This window comes from Aquarana catesbeiana, linkage group LG05, assembly GCF_042186555.1.
Source record: "Aquarana catesbeiana isolate 2022-GZ linkage group LG05, ASM4218655v1, whole genome shotgun sequence".
Lineage (NCBI taxonomy): Eukaryota > Metazoa > Chordata > Amphibia > Anura > Ranidae > Aquarana > Aquarana catesbeiana.
The window spans coordinates 410,575,891-410,598,680 of NC_133328.1; the positions used below are offsets into that span (position 1 = coordinate 410,575,891).

The 22,790-nt window shown below is 40.5% G+C and overlaps 1 protein-coding gene across 4 annotated transcripts in view; it reads right to left on the minus strand.

Annotated features, from left to right (window-relative positions):
- Nucleotides 1-22,790, minus strand: part of RIPOR2 (RHO family interacting cell polarization regulator 2) — a 233,411-nt gene that overhangs the window by 63,543 nt on the left and 147,078 nt on the right. For all 4 annotated transcript variants that reach the window (XM_073631170.1, XM_073631167.1, XM_073631169.1 and 1 more), the window contains 2 exons: nt 4,130-4,320; nt 432-600 (listed from right to left, as the gene is read on the minus strand). In XM_073631170.1, coding sequence (XP_073487271.1) covers nt 432-600; nt 4,130-4,320 — 360 coding nt within the window. The remainder of the gene's footprint in view (nt 1-431; nt 601-4,129; nt 4,321-22,790) is intronic.

Consider the following 22,790-nt stretch of genomic DNA (forward strand, 5'->3'; position numbering starts at 1 on the left):
CACTTCTGACAAGTTTTCCTGACACCAAGAGATAAATGGCGACAGGGGAGGGAGCTCCAGCAGAGTTACAGCTTCAGCTCTGTTCTTGTGAGCTGTATGGAGGGGGGGTGTCTCTCCCCTCCAATCAGCTCTCAAAACTCTCCTCACTGAGTTTTGCAGTGTGTGACTTCTGCTCTTCGTCCCCTTTTTCTAAACTCTCAAACTTTAAAAATTCATTATTTTGAAGAGCTGTAGAGAAGACTGCGGATAGACAAATAAAACTTATGTAGGAGGATTTGTTTAATTTCGGAGTATCACCTGAGGCCTGTCACTTCACTGGGTATATGTAAAGCCTAGTACACATGGGCGGAATATCGGCCGTGTGTACGGCAGCCGGTCCGACAGAAGCTGGTCATTCGGTTACAACCACTTTAAGCGTACTCCCATCTCACCTTAATGAGCTCAGAGCAGTATTGCAGATGCCTGACCAACGTGATGTCCAAGCTTTCATTTCCTGTAGTAAGGGGCAGGGGACTGCTTGCAACGCTGGTGCCTACTCCAGTGTCCTCCGTGAGTGCCTCGCTCAGGTGCCCTCTGGCTTCTGGATGCTCAGCTCTATAGCTGTAAGACAGAGCGATTAGAACGTATGCACAATAATGACGATACATTGCATTGACTTTACATCCCAGTGCACTAATGACTCTAGAAAATCTATCACAAGCAGCATACAAATATTTATTTCTATTAAAAACCATACATAAAACCATATAAATAACAACAGAAAAAAAACCTGGAACTGCTGAAAACAAGCTTGTAGGATGCAGTCATAGATCACCATTTCTTTGGCTCCCTGTACATGCATTATAAATTAACTTCGGCATCTTCCAATATTTCTCTTTTTCATCAGCTCTCCAACACAGTTTTTTTAGATCAAAGGCTCAGACAAGAAATTCAAGGGTTAGAGAGCAAACATAATCACAGAGAGGAGGGAAACCCTAGGTATTAGTGAGTCACGTTTACATGGCAAATACTGTCATGGATAGAGGAGTGTAAATATTTATATGTAATATGGCAATTGTGAACTTAATAGATTGTACTATACAAGCAAAAAGACCCAATTTACGATCGGCAAAACAATCATAGTATAAATGTTTTTACTATTTACGGAAGCGGTTTGTAGAGAATTGCAGATTAAAGGATATCTCCCTAGGAAAGGATTTGAAGTTCTACTTTAAAGTGGACAGCAGGAGGTAAATGTAATGTTAATTACACATACCGCCATGCTGTTCTTTCTGAGATATGGCTCTCAGAAAACCTTACCTGGGATGCAGTGATACTGTTAAGTCAATGTGGTAAAGGTCTGTGCGCTTTCCACTTCTTATCTCTGCTACAATTAGCCACTCCATAGACCTCTATTGCATCAATTGATTCCATTTATAAAACAGCAGGGGCCAAAACAGACCACTATGCTTCTGGGCATAATTTTCTGAGAACCTATCTCAGAAAGGGCAGAAAACATTACTTACCTCCTTTCTTTACAATTATATTTACTGGAGGTCTACTTTCATGTAGATATCTTGGCCAGGAGGGAGAAAAATATTTAGGGTTTTTTTTTTTTCGATGCGCTGTTGTGCAGCACTGGAATTCTAGGTACAATTCCTACAAAGGACACAACCTGCTTAACGTTTTCATGTTCTTCCTTTGATTTAGTGAGTTGAGGGTTCACTTTTTTTTTTACAACCCAAAAACAGGTAGAAATAGAATTAAGTTGATTGACCTCCCCGACACCTCCTGAGTATGTGTCTGTTCAACTATGGTGGGCAGAAACTTATGTGAATGTGTGAATGGCTTATGTAAATGATGCAGAATTATTCAGCTCCATATCAATATACATAAGATGATTTAAAAAAAAAAAAAAAAAAAGAAAAAAAAAGAAAAGTGACCAGCAGAGTTACAAAGCAGAAAGGGCTCCTCTCCTCTAACTGCAGACAGCATTTTTAGTAATACAAATAATTATAATTTTATATTAAATTAAAATAATATTTATTTAAATATTACAAAACAGTCTGGATAGCAATTATCATATATATTAATTTCTATTTTAACAGAACTGGAGTTCCCCTTTTTATAGCATTGATTTTTAAAATTGCAGTAACATTTTTTTAAAAGACAATATTAACATGATCGGTTTTATATCTTGCAGCATGGGGTCCGATATTGCACTTGTGTCCAACACAATCAATCAGTTTGTTTGTATAGCCATCTTGTAATGAGTTCTTATGTACTTAAGGGGTTGAGTTATATACGACAGGCAAACATCGATCAGTAAAATACCACCAGCTATATATGCTTTTAGTCATATTTGAATAGTGCAATGTGAAGCCGTGAGAAAATTACACATTGTGTTTTCCCTCCAAAGCTTACACAATATGTAGTAGCCGTATAACATGCTAAGGAACTGGCATGTAGGAAATCCCCGCCAATCCACCGCATAGAGCTTGTGCAGCTGTTACCTCTGATTTTAACTAAAACCTACAGGGCCTTTCTGAGAGCATCATATACAATGGATATAAAAAGTCCGCTGGGAAAAGACAGCGATTATTGCTAGTGGCTATACCAGCCGCTAAACATAATCGTATGTAAAACCTGGCAGGCTGGTTGTACCCCAGTTGATCGATCGATTTAGCCTGCCCATACATGGTTCGAACCATCTATGGCCTGTTCTTATATTTCTCTTTCTAATAAAGAGTTTGAGGGGGTGTGTAGACTTTTTATATCCACCGTGTATATAAACTCCAAAAGGTACTTTAACTATACTACTAAATATAGAGTTCATATAAAAAACTTGTGTTCAAGAAATCTGAATGCCAAGGAGGGAAGCAGTTTGTAAATGTGTTTTAAAAGGAAACTAAAAGCCGACTACATAGTGCCCCCATTTTTAATTGAGAATAAAGGCTGTTTGATCCTGTCTTCTCTGACCCTCTCCTTCTTCCACCTGATAGTATAGAGCCTTGTATAGAGCCTTGGGTGCAAGCTGCACATGCTCAGTTTGGTGTGTATTGCTAGAGAGTTTTTTTCTTGGGAGAGCGCATTTGATCAGCACAGAGCCAATCAGCACTGTCCAGACAGAGGGTCAGGGGTCCTGCAGCCTCATTGGACAATCAGGGGAGAATGAAAACTTCTCTTATAAGCTTTAACCAGTGCTTTGCTGGACACTGATAGAAGTCACAAGTCTGCTACATACTGCTGATGAGAAAAGGTATTTAGCAGTTTATAGTTCCTAAAATATTTGCATTTCCAAATTCTATGTACTGTGGGAGACCAGATATAGTGAATGCAGGGTCCTGGGTTTAGTAACACTTGTTAGTCCCTAAAAAATTCCTGCACCTTAGTAAAAAACGCATTGCAGGAAACTGCATAAATGTGACCGGGACCCATAGGAAATAAGGTTAAATGGATTTTAGTGAAAAAAAGTTTGGAAAGAGACAGAAGGGGAAAACAGCTTTAAAAATCCATTATTATAAAAAAAAAGCTGCTTACTGGTGGTATTCTGTGATTTTTGCATTGAAAGATTCTCAGTCCAAAGTTGTAATTAGATTGAATTTGTAAGGCAGGACAAAAAGTAGGTATGATGGGCAAAGTATAGAAATTCAGAGCAGCCAGTCAGATTTCAGGTTACTGTAGTCCGTGAAATATGAATTCTGGTGGACTGCACTGGTCTACAGCATTTGCTCATAACTTTTTCAAATACAAAAGCCTGAAAAGGTTTTCGGTAAAATGCAGAGAAAAAAAAAGCATGTATCACATTAGTAAAAGCTATGTCCAGACTTTGATCAAGGAAGCATGTTCAATTATTCTATGATAAAACACTGGTAGAGAAGTTCCATTAGAGTGCAGTTTTTCATTCAAACAGTCGAGGGAAGCATAAATAGGCCAATACCAGCATCCTTGGTGCTACACTTTACAAACCCAACATTGGGAATTGGGAGCAGTACGAAATGGCATTAAAATGATTGGATTTAATAAATTCAGTTCAATCTATCATGGCATTATGAACCTTTGTTTTTAAAGGCTTTGTCTTCCTTGAATATTGTTTGGAACAGGATTTGGGTATTGCCTTAAACATTGAAAAGAACTTTGGAATACATACCTTTGCTTCTCCATCTCAGTCTCTGAAAAAACTGAATCTGCACCTCCACCGTTACAAACCATCCCACCACCATCCTCATCAACATCATCCTCATCAAAGTCAGAGGTGTTCAGGAAATCAAAGCTTTCTAAAGCACTCTCAACAGTCAGACTTATACTGGAAGACCTGCTTCGATTTACAGATGACTTGCACTGCAAAGGCAGAAGGAACCAGTAAAGATCAGACACCAGACATACTTATTTGTCACATACATATCTGAGAAGAACACATTGCAATAAGACATACCTGATAATTGGGAGGACTCTATCTTCTAATATTGGTTTGCTGTCTACAATGGCTAAACCATAATAACTCATAACAATATATACATACACACATTTCTGTGGAAATGTTTTAAGCAGGTGTGAAAAATGTAAAGAAAAAAAATACACACACACAGTATAGTACTGTGCAAAGGTTTTAGGCAAGTGGGAAGAAATGCTGTAAAGTAAGAATGCTCTCAAAAAAATATATATCTGATTGTTTATTTTTTATCAATTTACAAAATGCAAACTGAGAATAAAAGAAAAATCTAAAATAAAATCAATGTTTGGTGTGACTACCCTTTGGCTTCAATCCAGCGTCCATTCTTACACTTGCACACTTTGCATGAATTCAGGGGTTTGTAGGATTAAAGTTAGGTGTATGATTAACCAATTATACCAATCATCAATTTCATATGTAGGTTAAAACACAGTCATTGAAACAGAAACAGCTGTGTGAGGCTTAAAACTGGGTGAGGAGCAGCCAAACCCTGCTACTAAGCTGGGGTTGTGTTACAATATTTTTTATTAAGAAGATTAAGATAGAATACATAAACAGGGTAATACAGATATGTTATATAAAATAACATTAATGAATATACAATTAAATATATTGGGAATAGTTAACAAAAAAAAATAAAAAATGAAATAAAAAGGAGAAAGGGAGGAAATAGAGATGAAATAAAGAAGAGTAGAAGAGGTGGATTAGGATATGCTGGGTTTTATCAGAATGGTGGATTTAACCATATAATTTTAAAGAGAGAGTAAAGAATAATCAACAATAAAGTGGAGTTACAGCCTGAAATTAGGATTTTTCCGTCATACTTACCTATAAAATCCTTTTCTTGGAGTACATCACGGGACAGAGAGCAACCATAATAATGACTATTTGGGTTATACGCCACCTACTGGTGGATGGACACTGGCAGATAGTCAAACTGGAAGTCCACCCCTATATAACCCCTCCTACACAGGAAGGACATTCGTTTTGTAGCAAAGCAATGAATATCCCAAAAAAGATGGGAGGGACCTCTGTGTCCCGTGATGTACTCCAAGAAAAGGATTTTTACGGAAGTATGGCGGAAAAAGCCTAATTTCTTTATCATACATCATGGGATACAGAGCAACTATAATAATGACTATATGGGATGTCCTAAAGCAATGCCCTTGAGGGGAGGGAGACACAATCACAGAAACTGCCACCTGAGAAGGACTCCTTCTGCCGCCCAAAACATACTGTGGCCAAAGCAGTATCCTCCGTGGCTTTGATATCCATCAAGTAAAATTCTGTGAATATATGAACAAAAGACCATGTAATGGCCTTAAATCCTGAGCCACTGACACCTGATGGCCCAAGATGCCCCCACACACCTGGTAGCGAGCGCTTTTACCAAAAAAAGGGGTGGGGGACCGTGCCCATTCAAGCCATAGGCTCAAATAATTAACTGGCAAATCCATTGAAAATAGTTAACTTGGATGCCTCCTGCCCATCCTGGGCTCTACTGGCAGCACAAACCAGGATGTCTTACCTGTACTGACAAATCAAGTAATTCTAACCACCAGAACTAGCTCCAGAGTATGCAGTGATCCAACTCCTGCCAACTGAGGATCAGAAAAGAAAGCAAGACATTGTCTTGATTCAAGTGAAAACCAGACATCATACTAGGCAAAAGAAGGATGAGGACGCAACACCATAATATGATGAGAGACCAAAAACGGCTCCTTGCACGAAAGTCGCCAACTCTGCACTCCACTCAGTGAAGTGATAGCAACCAAAGAAGCTACCTTCCGAGATAAATAACTAACAGAATCTCTTGATTGGTTCAAAAAGTGGCCTCCGCAAGAACAGTCCCAAGGACACAAGAATGGCCTGACAGGCGAGACTGTCTACGTTACACGCTGTATGTAGTATGAATCAAGGAGTGAGAAACAAAAGCCCCTGGAAAAAAATGTATAGGGACGAAACCTGACCCTTAACGGTATATTAAGGCCAATCTCCTTTCCCGTATGGATTGTAGAAAGAAAAAGAAAATCTCCCACTCACATATTTCTGCGGGTGCCACTTCCTGGCTTCACCCCAGGAAAAAAAATATTTCCAAGTCCTGTAATTGAAGTTCCCCGAAGCTGGCTTCCAGGGGCTCAACAGTGCTGAGATACAGGACTCAAGACCATTAGGTCCCGCTTAACTGGGAGTGTCCCAGGAGCGACCCCCGCAAGGCTCGCTATGTCAGTGTACCAAGCTCTCCTGGGCTAATTCAGCTAACATTATTATCGGTGTTACCCCCTTCTGGATTCTTCGCAAAAGATGTGGAAGAAGTCGAAACAGGGAGAACTGGTCCTTAAGGTGTTACCAGTGCATCTACCCTTATTGCCCGTGGGACCCTCGTCACGGACACAACCTCTCCCAACTTGTTGTAGAACTTGGAATCTAGTAGATTCACCTGCAGAGTTCCTTTTGCCACTATTCTATACTTGGAATATGCATGGATGATAGAGACAGTCCTTGTGCTGTCCCAGACAGTATGTGGTTCACCTTCCTGAGCCACATGACTCCTGGTGCTGCCGTGGTGGTTGATACATATGCCCCTGCAGAGGCTTTCCCGGATAGAACCTACAACTGGTTTGTACCATAATCCAGAGCAAGACGTACTGGCCAAAAGCTCCAATATATTTATGGGCACTATACTCTGCTGTGGAGACCAAGTCCAATGAACTGTAGCCACCCTCAAACCAAATGGAGAAACTGGTATCAGTGGTTATTATCTTCCAATACCTGAAAGGAAGAATTCAACCTTTCTAGATTCCTAACCATCAACCACCAATCTTTAGCTGTGCAACACCCCAGGAACAGAGCCCTCCAGCAAACCAACGCCTGGATCTTCAAGTTCCAAACAGAGAGAATGATCCCCTCCAAGACTTGGAGTAGGAATGTACATAAGGAATGTGCTTCAACCTAGATACAGCTTTTTTTTTTTTTACTTCAAAATGTATTGAAGGAAAATCTGGAACAACTGCTTCCTGAGCAAAAGTTATTGAGTTATACTGAGATTGACACCCCCCTGCGTCTTTAGCAAGTCCAGCACCAGAGCAAGGAGCTTTGTGAACCTCGGAAGGAAGGATGGTCACCAAAAAAAAAAAAGAAAAGGAGGACTTACAGAAATCTTTGATGAAGCTGGAAACAACCTGGCATATGAAGCTGTGCGTTTCCCAATGATTATGGGCCCCGCAATCTACCTCTTGCAGAGAGGTCATCACTGAACAGACCGAGCCATCTGAAACAGAAGGATGCCCAGCGGATTGAGATCTAAAGATAGACCTCATGCCCCTATTCAGTTTTGAAGCTGCTACTATTTAATTGTTTAACAATGATGAGCCCATAACTTTTGCTCCAAGACCCAACGCAAGGCAAAGACTGACCTGGCTAAGGAAGAAGCAACCTCAGAGACTGCTCTAAAATCTTATGGTCTGAGATACTCTCAAACAAAGCAACCTCAGATGCCTCCCTCACTTAGGAGGGAATCCTGAGCAGTCTCCCATCCAAGAAATAACCAGGCTTGATCCAAGATCAGCCACCACAGTGACTCAGATCACCCTGATGTCATTGGTCCAACAGAAGACGTGAACATTGCCAGACCACTGAACCTAAGGACGGTGGCACCCTGCTAAATTCATTTAGCAAGTCTAACAGATACATAATAAATTGACTGTATTAGACAAACTAATATGCAGTCCCACAAGGATCCAGGCCCAGAGAATGTTGGTCTACCGCTATACAACCCCAGTAAACATGTAAGTATGGAGGTAGCCAGGTATGCAAACATGCAGGTATACAAGTATTCTTGCCATTCATGCATCTATGTATTCAGCTCAAGGCAATAAGCACATTTTTATGTAGTCCTAGGCAAAAAAACAGATATGTATGTAGTCCTAGGCAAATAAGCACATATGTATACAGTTTAATGCAAATAAGCAGATATGTATACAGTTTAATGCAACTAAGCACATATGTATACAGTTTACAGTAAATAAGCACATATGTATACAATTTAAACTAAGCATATATGTATGCAGTATAAATGAAAACCTGCCAGTGTGTTTAAGCAATATGCATTTATGGAGGCATGCGTTTATAGAAGCACGTAGGTATGTACTTAAGAAAATATGCCTTTAGGCAAAACACAAAGCGCGTGTCCATGCAAGCATGCACTTACGCAATATGTGCCCATGGAGACATGCATTTATGGAATAAGCAAGCATGTGTTTATGAAACGTGTTCATGCAACATATACTACGCAACGCGCATCTAAGCAAACATGTGTCTATGCACCATGTGTTTATGCAAACATGCATCCACGTATATCTATGCAACATGCATACACACTTAAGCCAACACGTCTATCCAACATAGGCTTATAAAAACCTGCGTTTATGCAAAAGGCATCCACTCAAACACGCCGTCGCAGCCAGCCTTGAAAGGCTGCATGCTGGACGCCGCCGGCTGGTCTGGTGCGGGGGCCATGGGGCAGGGCCCTCTGCGAACATGTGCCTATGCAGGCTTGTGTTCTATGCAAATAAGCAAGCATGTATACTATGCTGCACCTGGGCCCATAATTATTAATAGTCAAGATTAGCCAAGTACATAGGCATCCAATGCAGCCTCCATGCTGCTTCAACAGCCTAGGGCCTCTTCCACACCTGTGCGACCCGTCCTGCGACTTGGGACTGCAAGTCTCTGACAAGTCTTACCCCATTATTTATATAGTTCCCTTTACATCCATGCGACTTCAAGTCGCAGTGACCTCAAAGAAGCCACTGCACCACTACGGTCCGACCTTGGTGCAACTTGAGGTCCATAGACCTCAAGATTACACAGGCACTGCTTCACGTCACTGCAAAATCGCATTAAAAATGCGGCCAAAATGCACGACTTTCAAATCGCACAAGTGTGAAAAGGGAGCCCAAAACTAAGCTCCTGCAAACCCAATGCATGCTATTCTGGAGAAGCCTTCAAGTGCACCGACGCCCATGGGTCTTCCAAACATATGCTTATGCCATATGTACGTATGCAACATCTATGCAAAACGTGTTTATTCAAGCATGCGTTTAGGCAACAAGTTTGCAAGCATGTATATTATGCTGCACCTTTCCAACTGCACTTGGCCCCATACTAGTTTTTACTAATTTAGCACATATGCATGCCACGCAGCCTTTTCCTGCTTCAGCCTAAAAGTAAGCTCCTGCAGACCAAATGCACATTATTCTGAAGTTTGCAAGTATGCACCTGTTCAACTGCACCAGGCCCCATACTATTTTTGTGCCAAATGCACAGTATTCCAGAGACCCAACACTTTAGAGTACACTGCTAAGGGTGTATCGACTTACAATTGTACAGGCCCCCCGAATTAAGCAGTAAGTATGCAGTATATAATCATGACTTGTCTGGCCACACATTTCTCCCATAGTAAGTATTCACACTCCACTAGTATCCATGGGCTGCTGTTATGTCTCAAGAGGCCCTGCGGAAGCTGTCCACCACATGGCTTTCTTAACATGGCCACCCTTCCACTTCCTGCCTATATAAAAATTGGCCATACTGAGCGAGCCCGCGCCCTCTGGTGGCTAGAGGAAAAACAGCAGCCCACACGACTAAGAAGTACACAGCATGATTAAACAGCACACTGCCCCCAGTGGCCACTGGGGGAACCATCAGATCTCTCACATTTTTTTCTAAAAAGAGAAACTGCAAAAATGCGGACTTACCATTACCGCTGCAGGACTCCGAACATAACAGGAGTCCAATCTTCACCTATCATGGTGAGCTTTATCATAAAAGACCTCCAGGGACTGGGACCCCCCTTAATGTGGGGTCCACTCCCCTGGACCAGTTTAGCACCCTGCAGGAAAGCACCTTGGTCAGAACAAACACTGCACAGGGTTCCATTAAGCAGGGTCCAGGGCCGTAAGGCCGCATTACAGGCAAACCTCGAGGAATCTTCTGTCCTTCCAATGAGGCTCGTGTACCATCCATTTTGGCTGATAGCTTTTTCGAATGGATCCGAATGAAGTCCATGATTCCAAATAGAACCGTCCAGACCTCAAAGTATGCTCCTGTATCACATGTATCACATCAGTGACCATGCCACCTTACAGACACTGGCGAAAAAACTGAGGTCCTTCCTGTGTAGGAGGGGTTATATAGGGGTGGACTTCCTGTTTGACTATCTGCCAGTGTCCATCCACCAGTAGGTGGCATATAACCCATATAGTCATTATTATGGTTGCTCTGTGTCCCGTGAAGTACGGATAAAGAAAAACTTTTTTTTTTTTTTAAAGTCAGCAGCTACAAACACTGTAGCTGCTGACTTTTAATAAGGACACTTACCTGTCCAGGGAGCCTGCGATATCGGCCCCCCTGAGGACGATCCGTCAATCGGATCGGGTGCAGGCACCGCTATAGTGGCTAAGGGAAACCGGTAGTGGAGCCTTCAGGCTTTACAGCCAGTTTGCTACTGCGCATGCGCGAGTTTCTGAATGGCCCCATCTTCTGGGACATACACAGGTCCCAGAAGGCAGCGGGGGGGGGAGGAGGGGCAGAGCCAGAAGAGGACATGATGTACCTCGCCGCGGCGAGGCTGGGATGGAAAAAACTATCCAAAAACGAGGGGTGGAGTGGTCTTTCCTTTAAGAACAAGTTCTAAATTTGGGTGAAACTCCACTTCAAGTGTGTTGGTAAAGTCAAGCCATGGAGACCAGATTTGTAAAAAGTTAGAATGGTTATCAAGTAGGATAGATGTTAATTTTTCATGAATCATGGTACCCATAATTCTTTGCTTCACTTCTCTAACTTTCAGGGATGGAGTTCTCCAGGCTTTAGCAATAGTTTGTCGTGTGGCCAAAAAAAATAAGAGATCAATTTGCTCTCGGGTTTTCTAACGCTCAGATGTGGTTTATGTAGTAATGCATGGGTCTAGATTTATGGGTTTGTTAAACATGTTGTTAATCATATCATAAATTTGTGTTTCTGGACAATAGGGCATTCCCACCAGATGTGTAATAAAGTTACTTTAGCATTACACCTTCCAAAGCAAAAAGGGGCGATCGAAGGAGAAATATGCGATAGTTTTGTTGGAGTCATATACCAGCGAAGGTGTATTTTATATGCATTCTCTTGGGCTAGAGCATTAATGGAATATTTAGCTACATTGATACAGATTTTACTCCATTCAGTGAGATGTAAAGAATCTCCTAGATCAATTTCCCAAGCAAGCGCGTAGACAGGTTTACTAATGGATTGGGAACAAATTTGTGAAGCGTAAATAATATAAATAATGGCAGGTGAATGTGGATTTAATTTGCATATTTTTTCAAAAAGGTGTTAAGAGGGTCGATCAGGTTATGGAAGACGGAAAGAGAAGGGTATTTATAAAATCTGTAATTAGAATTAAGCGTGACGATTCTGATAGAAGAAGATGTCAAGGTTTCTAAAGAGAAGATTGTGTTTTGATCCCCAATGATAAGAGGCCATGTATAAATTTAACATTTTTATTACGTCACCAAATAAAAGTTTCAGAATCCTCCATGGTTGGGGGGAATATAGGGTTGTTAAGAATCCCAGATAAGGGAAGATATGGAGAGATCAGATGATTAGAGTATTCAAAACAGTCCCAGCAATAGAGAGAATGGCGTAGAGTAGGATCACCTATAAAGGGACGATTGGAAGGGGAAGCCAAATTAAATTATAGATCGGATTGGTGAACATTGAATAATAGTAAGATAAGTCCAGATATGAAGTTCTGAAACCGCATGAAGTAATGTAATGCTGCGTACACATGAGCGGACTTCACGTCGGACTAAACTCCGAAGGACTTTTCAACGGAGTTCCAACTAAACGGACTTGCCTACACACGATCCCACCAAAGTCCGATCGTTTCAAACTTGATGATGTACGACCGGACTAGAAAAGGAAGTTCAATAGCTAGTAGCCAATAGCTGCCCTTGCATCGTTTTCGGTCCGTCGGACTAGCATACAGATGAATGGATTGGAATGTCCGGCGGATTCGTTTCCGTGCCGGAAAGTGCTCTCGTGTGTACGCGGCATAAGAGGTGTAACTTGAGCAGCCAGATAATATTTATAGATGTCAGGGATACCAAGAACACTAGCATGTTTATTACTGTATAATAATTGGGTTGGAATGCGAGGTTTTGTGGAACCCCAAATAAATGTAATTATCTATCTTTGTTCAATTTTGAGACTATGAGTTGGGATGGGGATGGGTAACACTCTGAAGTAATAAAGTAGTTTTGGAAGGTATGACATATTTATAGCATGTATACTGCCAAACCAAGAAAAAGATATGCATTCCAAGCACATAATAATTTAGATAAATCTTTGAAGAGGAGTGGGTAATTAATTGGTAGAGTAAATAGAATCTAAAGAAGGAGAAATATGGATACCTAAATAAGGCAAAAGTGGAGGGCCATGGAAAATTATAATTATTTTGGATAACAGAGAGGCCCGAGATAAGAGCAAATTTATTCAGTAGAGGACAAAGATTTTGTAAAGTGATGTGAGGAGAAGTGATAAGAAGAAGTAGTATATTTTCAGCAAAAAGAAGAATCTTGTGATGAATATCGGGGATTTCAAGTCCTTTAATGGATAAATTATTACGGATTGCTATTGCTAGAGATGCTAAGGCTAAAATATAGAGGATAGGGGATAAAGGGCAACCTTGCCTAGTGTCTCAAAGGATTGTAAAAGGTGTAGATGAAAAACCAGCGTATTTGTTTGAAGCAATGGGATTAGAATATAGGGCATTTATCCAAGTTAGAAAGTTATCTCCAAATCCCCATTTACGAAGCACAAAAAATAAATATGGCCAAGACAAGGAATAAAATGCTTTGTTTATGTCAATTGATAGAAAGAGTCAAGCGATCTCATTTTTGTAAGATGAATCAATTGTAGAGCTCTACAAATGCTGTCACTGGCTTGTCTCTTTGGTACAAAGACTACTTGGTCTTTGTGGATAAGTTCGCCTAAGAAGACATTGATCCCATTAGCCAAGATTTTGGCCAAAATTTTGATGTCATTATTTAACCGCTTGCCGACCGGCTCACGCCGATATAGGTCGGCAGAAGGGCACGTACAGGCAGATTAACGTACCTGTACGTTGCCCTTTAAGAAGGGGTTTGCAGGCGCGCGCCTGCCGTGGCCTCCGTGAGCGTGATCGCGGGTCCCGCGGACCGGATGTCAGCGGGGATACCCGCAATCGTACCAAGGAGAGGAAGAACAGAGGAAATGCTTATAACAACAAGCATTTCCCGTTCTGCCTAGTGACAGGACACTGATCACAGCTCTTTTTAATCGGGAGTGGTGATCATTGTCATGTCACACATAGCCACGCCCTCCCACAGTTAGAATCACTCCCTAGGACACACTTAACCCCTTTCCTGCCCCCTAGTAGTTAACCCCTTCACTGCCAGTCACATTTACACAGTAATCAATGCATTTTTGATTTCACTGATTGCTGTATAAATGTGAATGGTCCCGAAATCACGCTAAAAGTGTTCGATGTATCCGTCATAATGTCGCAGTCACGATAAAAATCGCTGATCGCCGCCATTACTAGTAAAAAAAAAAAAAAATTAATAAAAATGCCATAAAACTATCCCCTATTTTGTAGACGCTATAACTTTTGCGCAAACCAATCAATAAACGCTTATTGCAATTTTTTTACCAAAAATATGTAGAAGAATATATATTGACCTAAACTGAGAAAAAAAAATGTTTTTTTTTTTAATTTTTTTTGGGGATACTTATAGCAAAAAGTAAAAAATAATGAATTTTTTTCAAAGTTGTCGCTATTTTTTTGTTTACAGCGCAAAAAATAAAAACCGCAGAGGTGATCAAATACCACCAAAAGAAAGCTCTATTTGTGGGGAAAAAAACGACGTCTATTTTGTTTGGCGAGCCACGTTGCACAACCGCGCAATTTTCAGTTAAAGCGACGCAGTGCCGAATCACAAAAAGTGCTCTGGTCTTTGGGCAGCCAAATGGTCCGGGGCTTAAGTGGTTAAAAGCAAAATGGGGCAGTAATTAGACCAAGAGTGTAAATCTTGATGGGGTTTGGAGAGCAGAACAATTTAAGCTTTTAAAAGTTTCTGGGGAGAAAGTATGACCTTGGCACAGGAAACTGAAGGAGGATAGATAATGGGGTGCAATGATGTCTGAGAATTTTCTATAAAATAGTGATATATATCCTTCAGGGCCTGGTCTCTTATTAGACTTAAGAGAATGTATAGTTGTTGTGATTTCTTGTAATGTAATTCCGGAATGGAGTGTTTTTTTTTTTTTTCTATATTTTAGAGGAAGAATAGATAGATTAACTTGGTGAATGAATTGTTCAGCAGAGTCAAGAGAAAATGCAGATGTATTGTTATAGAGTTGTGAAAGGTGTGAGTGAAAGGATCTCAACAGGGTCTATAGTGAGGTTATTTTTAGAATTAAGAAGAGAAATAGAGTGAGATTTATTTTGTAAAGGGCGAAGACGTTTTGCAAGCATAGTGGTGGGCATATTACTTTGGGCATAAAAACATTGGTTAGTCCATCTAAGTTGTTTTCAGCCTAATCAGTAAGGCAGAGGTTTAACTCAGTTTTAATTTTATCAAGATTGATGCGGTTTTGTTTTGAGGGATTCAAATTATATAAGTTGGTTATGTGTTCTAGTTGTTGTTCTAAGTCAGTTTTGCGTTGTTCTCGCAATTATTTCCTGGTAGAAGAAATTTGTATAATATGTCCCCTTAATACAGATTGCTAAGCTTCCAAAAGGACAAGTGGTGAAGAGACAGAGTCTTCATTATGGGAAAAGTATTCAGAAGAAATGGATTTAATCATTTAATTACCAGGAAGGGACTTCAGGGTATGTATGAAGAGAGTTACAATAAATTATCGTGAGATCGCGATCTGACCATGGTAAGGACAAAATCTTAGCCTTAGATAAAGAAGAAAGGAAAGAGTGAGAAATCCAAATATGATCTGCGTGTGTAAAAGGTTATGAGAGCTAGAAAAATATGTATAATCTCTAAGAGTAGGGTTTAATGAACGCCAAGCATCAACATAGCGAGCATTGGAGAAGAGTTCTCGAAAGCGAATGGGATTATGATTAGAAAGATTATTAGATTTAGAATGATCCAATACGGGATTAGTTACTAAGTTGGAGTCTCCACATAGACATAAAGTGTCTTTAGAATGGGTAGAGATCAAATCCAGGATATGTGTAAAGTAGGGAATTTTGTTTTTGATTAGGGGTATAGTAACAAAGTAAAGCTCCGTGCTAAAGCTTGTAGAAACGGATAGCGACCTTGTGGATCTGAAATTAGTTTTTTGCAAACAAAATTGTTACATTTATGAACACTAATCAATACTCCCCTGTGTTTAGTAAAAGCAGAAGCCAAAAAGGTAGAGGGGTATGAGGGGTGAAAGACATTTTCAGCAGAATGAGGTGAAAATTGGGTTTCTTGGAGACAGGCGATGCCAATAGACTGAGTTTTCAGAAAATGAAATGCCATACGCCTTTTAGGAGAGTTCAAACCCTGAACGCCAAACATAAGAATTTTAAATGACATAAGGAAAATAAAGGGATCATTTAGGTATTAAAAAGCCCAGCAAATAAGAACAAAGTGAAAAAAGGAGGGGAAAGAAAAAAAGGAGATTTAAGAAAGTGAAAAATGGAAAACAGAAAGAAAGGAAAATTATTAATGAAAATAAAGTAAGGTGAGGTTGTAGAAGACCGTTTCATGTCACAGGTGTAGTTATACTGCATCGGCAAGGTCTCTCCTAGGCAAAGATTTTAAAGCAGATTGGGGTTTCAGGATGTGCGGTTTAAGCTGCCCATTTAAGAAATGGGCAGCACCGAGGACCGTAGACACAGTGGGGGAGATTTACTAAAACTGGAGCTCACAAAATCTGGTGCAGCTGTGCATAGTAACCAGATTCTACATTTTATTATCAACACTTAAAGCAGAGTTCCACCCAAAAGTTAGACTTCCACTAATCCACTTCCTCCCCCCTCCGGTGCCACAATTGGCACCTTTCAGGGGGGAGGGGGGTATAAATACCTGTTTGACAGGTACCCACTTCCAGAGACGGCGCCGCCTTTCCTCGGAAGTTTGACCCTCTCCTCCTTCCCCCGCCGCTGGGCTAATTAGAAAGCGCAGCGCGCTTTGCACAGGAACAGTAGGGAACCGGCTGTGAAGCTGAAATGCTTCACTGCCAGTTTCCCTTGCGACAAATGGCGGCGGCAGCACCAGACAGCCGATCTGAAAATCGGCTGGGGTGCCGACATCACGGGCTCTCTGGACAGGTAAGTGTCTATATATTAAAAGTCAGCAGCTACAGTATTTGTAGCTGCTGACTTTTTTTTATTTCCCCCAGGGGGAACACCGCTTTAATTGAACAAACTGAAGTTAGAATCTGATTGTTACTATGCACAGCTGCACCAGGATCTGTGTGCACCAGTTTTAGTAAAGCCTGGTACACACCACTGACGGCTTTGGTCCGAGCCGCTGTACTAACGATCCAACGTTAGTGCAGCAATCTCCCCTGCTGAGCTATTGTGTTCTGACAGGGGGTGGCCCCCTCGCCAGAACATTCCGGTCTGATTGGAAGCCAGTCAGCTGCTGGTTTTCCAGCATGCTTGACTGACAGAAGCCGGCCAAACAGCTGTCTTTTGCTGGACCAATTGCCATACACATGGGCAGAATGTTGACCAGTTTTTACTGAATCGGCTGATGTCACCTGACATTCGGGCTGTGTGTACTAGGCTTAACTCTCCCCTCAGTGGTCGGCCAAGGAAACTTAAAGTGGTTGTAAACCCTCTCCTATACCCAGTGAAGTGAATAGCCTCAGATGATACACAGACGAAATAAATGCTCCTACATATGTTTTACATGTATATATGCTGCCTTTCCCTTTCTACACTCTTTAGAAAGTGCAGATTGTGTTAGAAATCTTTCTTCCTCTTCCAGCAATGGATGTGGAGTCTGGGCTTACACTGTGTGAGAGCTGATTGGAGGAAAGGGGCACACCCCCACTCCACATAAGCAGAGAAATGAAGGAACATGCAGAGCTGTAGTCTGAATAGACAAGCTCTCTGCTTATCTACCTCTAAGCTTCCTCCCCAACATAAATTTTCAGCTGCTATCTTGTGTGTCAGAGAAATTTTCAGAAGGGACTCTGCTGTTAACAAAAGGAAGAGAGCAGCAGAAAGACACGGCACTTAGAGCTTTGGAGAGAGATAAGTAAACACTACAGATATATGTGCTTAGGTCAAATTTCATGAATAGGGTTTACAACCACTTTAATGCAGAAGATGAGAGGACACATTATGCTTACTTCCTTTCAACATCGGAAGATGCCCAGCAATTCCATTAGCGTAGAACTGGTAGAGACCCGGTACATGGATCTGCTGTCCAGAGAGGTCTGGCCAGATGTGGTTTTGATGGAAGAATTGTAGCCAAAAAGCCATACCTCAGAAGGTAGAAAAAAAGGTAAGCGACTCAGCTATGCATGAAAACATAGGAACTGGGGTGCAGAAATATGGCAGCAGGTGCTCTGACGAGTCAAAATATTTGGCTGTAGCAAGAGTCAGTTTGTTTGCTGAAGGTCTGAAAAGTGGTACAATAATGAGTGTCTGCAGTCAACAGTGAAGTATGCTGGAGGTTTTATGCAAGCTTGGAGCTGCATTCCTGTGAATTGAGTTGGAGATATGGTCAGGATCATTGGTGTCCTCAATGCTGAGAAATACAGGCAGATATTTATCCATCATGCCATCAGGGAGGTGTGCGATTGGCCCCAAATTCATTCTGCAGCAGGACAACGGCCCCAGACATACAATGTCATTAAGAACTCAACATCGAGCCTGTCGGGGATTACATGAATAGACAGAAGGATTTGAGGCAGCCTACATTCACAGAAGATCTGTGGTCAGTTCTCCAAGAAGTTTGGAACAACCCATCTGCCAAGTTCTTTCAAAAACGGTGTGCAGAAGTACCTAGAACAACTGATGCTGTTTTTAAAGTGGTGTTCCACCCAAAAAAAAAAAATTCATGGATGTGCCTAAAAAAAATAAAAAAAAATTTTTTTTTCTTACTCAGCTCTAAATGGCTGTTGCTAGGAGGCCCATCGTAGTCTGCCTCCTTCAGTGCCTGGGCTCTTGACATCACTTCCCCTCGGCGCAGGAAGGGCTCAGCTCTGCTCCCTCCTTCTTATCAATCATCTGGGACACGTGACAGGTCCCAGATGATTGCGCGGCCAATCGCGGTGCCGCTCGCGCATGTGCAGTGGGTGCCCGGCTGTGAAGCCACAGCCGGGCATCCACAGTTACAATGATGGCACCGCCGAATGGAGGGGGAGACAAGCGGGGCTTCGATCACCCACATCGCTGGACCCTGGGACAGGCAAGTGTCCGATTATTAAAAGTCAGCAGCTGCAGTATTTGTACCTGCTGACTTTTAATTTTTTTTTTTTATAATGGGAACACCGCTTTAAGGCAAAGTTTGGACACACCAAATATTGATTGTATTTGGATTTCTATTCTGTTCATTTACTTTACATATTGTTAAGTGATCAGTATAAACTCGTAACACTTCAATTTCTGACAGCATTCTAAATTTACAGCATTTTTTACACCTGCCTAAAACCTTTTACACAGCAGTGTGTGTATATACACATACATACACACACACACATATATACATATATATATATATATATATATATATATATATATATATATATATATATATATATATATATATACACACACACACACACACACATACTGTATACATACATACATACACACGTCGGCAGTATGGCTTGTGTGCGTTTCCACATCAGAGGTATGCATTAAGTTTCCTTGGCCAAATACTGCATCTACGGTCATCAACATTGCCTGTTCCTTTGCACTTTTTCAAAACAGCATGAACAGCACATCTTGAAACCTCAGTCTGCTATGAAATCTTTGCCTAGGAGAGACCCTGCTAATGCAGTAGAACTACATTGTGTCTTGTTGCTGTGCTCAGTCATGCCATGGTGTATGACCTGTAAAATAAAACGGTTTTCCACAACCTCACCTTAGTAGCAGAGTTTGGCTGTTCCTCCCCCAGTCTTAAGCCTCCTACACAGCTGTGTCTGTTTCAGTTAATGATTGTTTCAACCTACATATGAAATTGATGATCATTAGTACCTGCTTGGTATAATTGGTTAATCACACACCTGACTCTAATCTTCCAATATCCCAGACTTTGTGCAAGTGTACAAAGTGTGCAAGTGTAGGAATGGATGCTGGTTTGAAGCCAAAGGGTAGTCACACCAAATATTAATTTGAGTTAGATTTTTCTTCTGTTCGCTCACTTCACATTTTGCAAATTGATAAACAATTAAAAAATATATTTTTGAAAGCCTTCTTACGCTACAGCATAGCTTCACACCTGCCTCAAACTTTTGCACAGTACTGTATAGATCAGTGTTAATTAAAGCAAACCTATAGTCAATGTGCCACTCAAAAGCTTTCTCTGCCATCTTGCAGTATTACATTTAGTAGTGAAATACTAAGCTGATCTCTTTGGCAGCCAGTCACTGATATCATAAGGCCTCTGCCAAAAGGAAGGAGCTGGTTTTGGCAGAGATGTCCTGTGTCTGCAAATTCAGGCTGCCAAGTTTCTTTGGCTGAGGAGATGTAGCCATGGTATTGACAAAATGACTGCCCTAGATGGAGGTCAAAGCACAAAACAAAAAAAAACCCCAAAAAGTATTATATGTTCCCTCTTGTAAAATTTAGGCGAATTAAATGCTAGTTCTTAGGCTGCGTGAGGGTTTAATGGCTTCAATATTTTCTAAGTCATGTATGGAACAAGTATGCAGATTAGGAGTTCTGGCTTTGCTCTGACTTCTGATCTGCACGTTTGGTCCAGATCAGAGACTTAAATCAAAGTGTGATTTAATACATATTTAAAGTATAAAGCAGTATCAGAACATAGTTTTTAAATTATGTGGAGACATTCTTCAGTGTTCTAGCCTTTAATTATTAAATGGGACCCAAAAGTAGAGGTCCTTCCCCTGATAGTATTCATAGTCTATCTGTGCCAAGAGGAGTGTGAAGGAGTTGGGCAGAGCTGAAAAAGCCACTGCATTCTCCACAGCTTAAAGTGCAATGTGCTTTGACAAGATTTTAAATAAGGGACCCAGCATAAAAACATCAGTTTACACAATTTTACCCAAAAATATATATATTTTTTTCCCGTTATTTAGGTGTTTTATCATCTATTTCTGACAGGTTTCCCTACTTGACCTTTATAATCAGTCTTCCTCTCTGCAGCTTTCTGTCTTGTCCGATTTGATGGAGCTTGCAAACATCTCCAATGTGCCCAATATTCCCAATATGCCCAATATGCCCAAATGCAGTCCAAATGCAAGAACAAACCTTTAAGTTCAGCTGCATGCTGAAAAAAAAAATAGAAAATGTAGCATTTTTTCAAAATGCATCCCAATGCACTAATACACACTGCAATGCAGCATGTAAAATTACAATTAAAAAAAATCAAAAAAAAAATACCATCATCACATTGCACTTTCACATAGCACACCAACATGTACACACATTATGTGCTTAGCGTTATATGCTGTGTGGTGCAAATGAGTCCTAACAGTTGCTGACATGTCACTGGTAAAAGCCACATGGTCCATCAACTTATACAAGTCTGAGGTGAAAAATTACGGTGTCAAACTGCAGTATAAAAAGTCGTAAACATTACACACACTATACAAAAAGAAAAAAAATGTTTTGGTGAAAATGCTGCATTTTGTTGTTAACTTTTGTTGAAATATGTGGGGAAATTGTCCAAGGAAACTACTGAGAGAATTAATAATTCCCTTGAAAAAAAAATGGAACGCTAATTTAAATCTAAACATTTAGACAGAGGAGATGGCATGGAAAATTATACAATATAAGCCTTATTCAATAAAACATTCTTTATTAATTTAATGTGTAAAAAGAATGTACAGTGCTTTTGTAAAAAAAAAAAAATATTTAGTATGGTCAAAGTTACAAAAATACAAGCCCTACATTTTTTTTTATTTTGGTAAACATTGCAAAAAAAATATAGTATAATCTTCTATATAGCCAGCAGGTGGATTCTGGTTTCGTTTTCACAAGTGACACAATACTACGATCGCTGTTCTGAAAGAAACTTTTCTACTCAATGCATCATCATAGGAGTAGACAAACAGAGCTTCAAAGCAAACTTAGTATGCTTGTAGCCAACTCATAGTACCATTTGAAATAATTTATTACCTACTACGCATTTTATAGCAATGTAAGAGTTTTACAAGCTTCTGGATTCAAACATTCCAATTGATCTCTAAGCCAACAGGAATTCTACCCCCCCCCCCCCCAAATCCTGCATTACTGTTGCTTAACATAGGTGTTGAGAAGTTCCCCTCCCATTACCGTACTGTAGTCTCCCACGTACTAAGAGTGGCAAAATCTTTAATTATCAGGTTATGGCGGAAGGACCTTTATCTGAAATATATCATATATCATAACATATCTGAACTGATTGCTACAGTTAACCTCAACTGTTTATATGAAACGCTCTCTGTCCCTTAGAACCAACTCGCATACTAAATTTGAAAAGGCATGGAAGCCATGGAGTGAATGGTCACGATCTTAACCCTGATTGTTTGCGGTTAATCTCAAATGTTGCCAATGCAGATCCTTTCACTGTTTCCCTGATTGTTATTGGTTTATTTTTCTCCCTTTTGGAGACCGCAATCCAGTTATGCTTAGCAATATGCATAATTTTACTACCGATAGAGGATCCTGTCTATGTGTATGTGAAGATTCACTTTACCCACTTAAGGACAGAGCCTTGTTTTGAGATTTGGTGTTTAAGTTAAAAACTGTTTTTTTGTTTTTGTTTTTTTTTGCTAGAAAATTACTTAGAAAAAAAAATATTATAAATATATAATATTATATAATGTTTGGGGGTTCTAACACCCTAGAGAATAAAATGGCAGTCGTTGCAATAATTTTTGTCACACCGTATTTGCGCAGCGATCTTACACCCGCACTTTTTTTTTAGAAAAAATACACTTTTTTGAATAAAAAATAAGACAACAGTAAAGTTAGCCCAATTTTTTTTATATTGTGAAAGATAATGTTACGCCCATAGGCGAGATTTAAAAAATTCTACAGGTTGCATGTTTTGAGCTACAGAGGAGGTAGAGGGCTAGAATTATTGCTCTCGCTCTAACGACACATGATACCTCACATGTGTGGTTTGAACACCGTTTTCATATG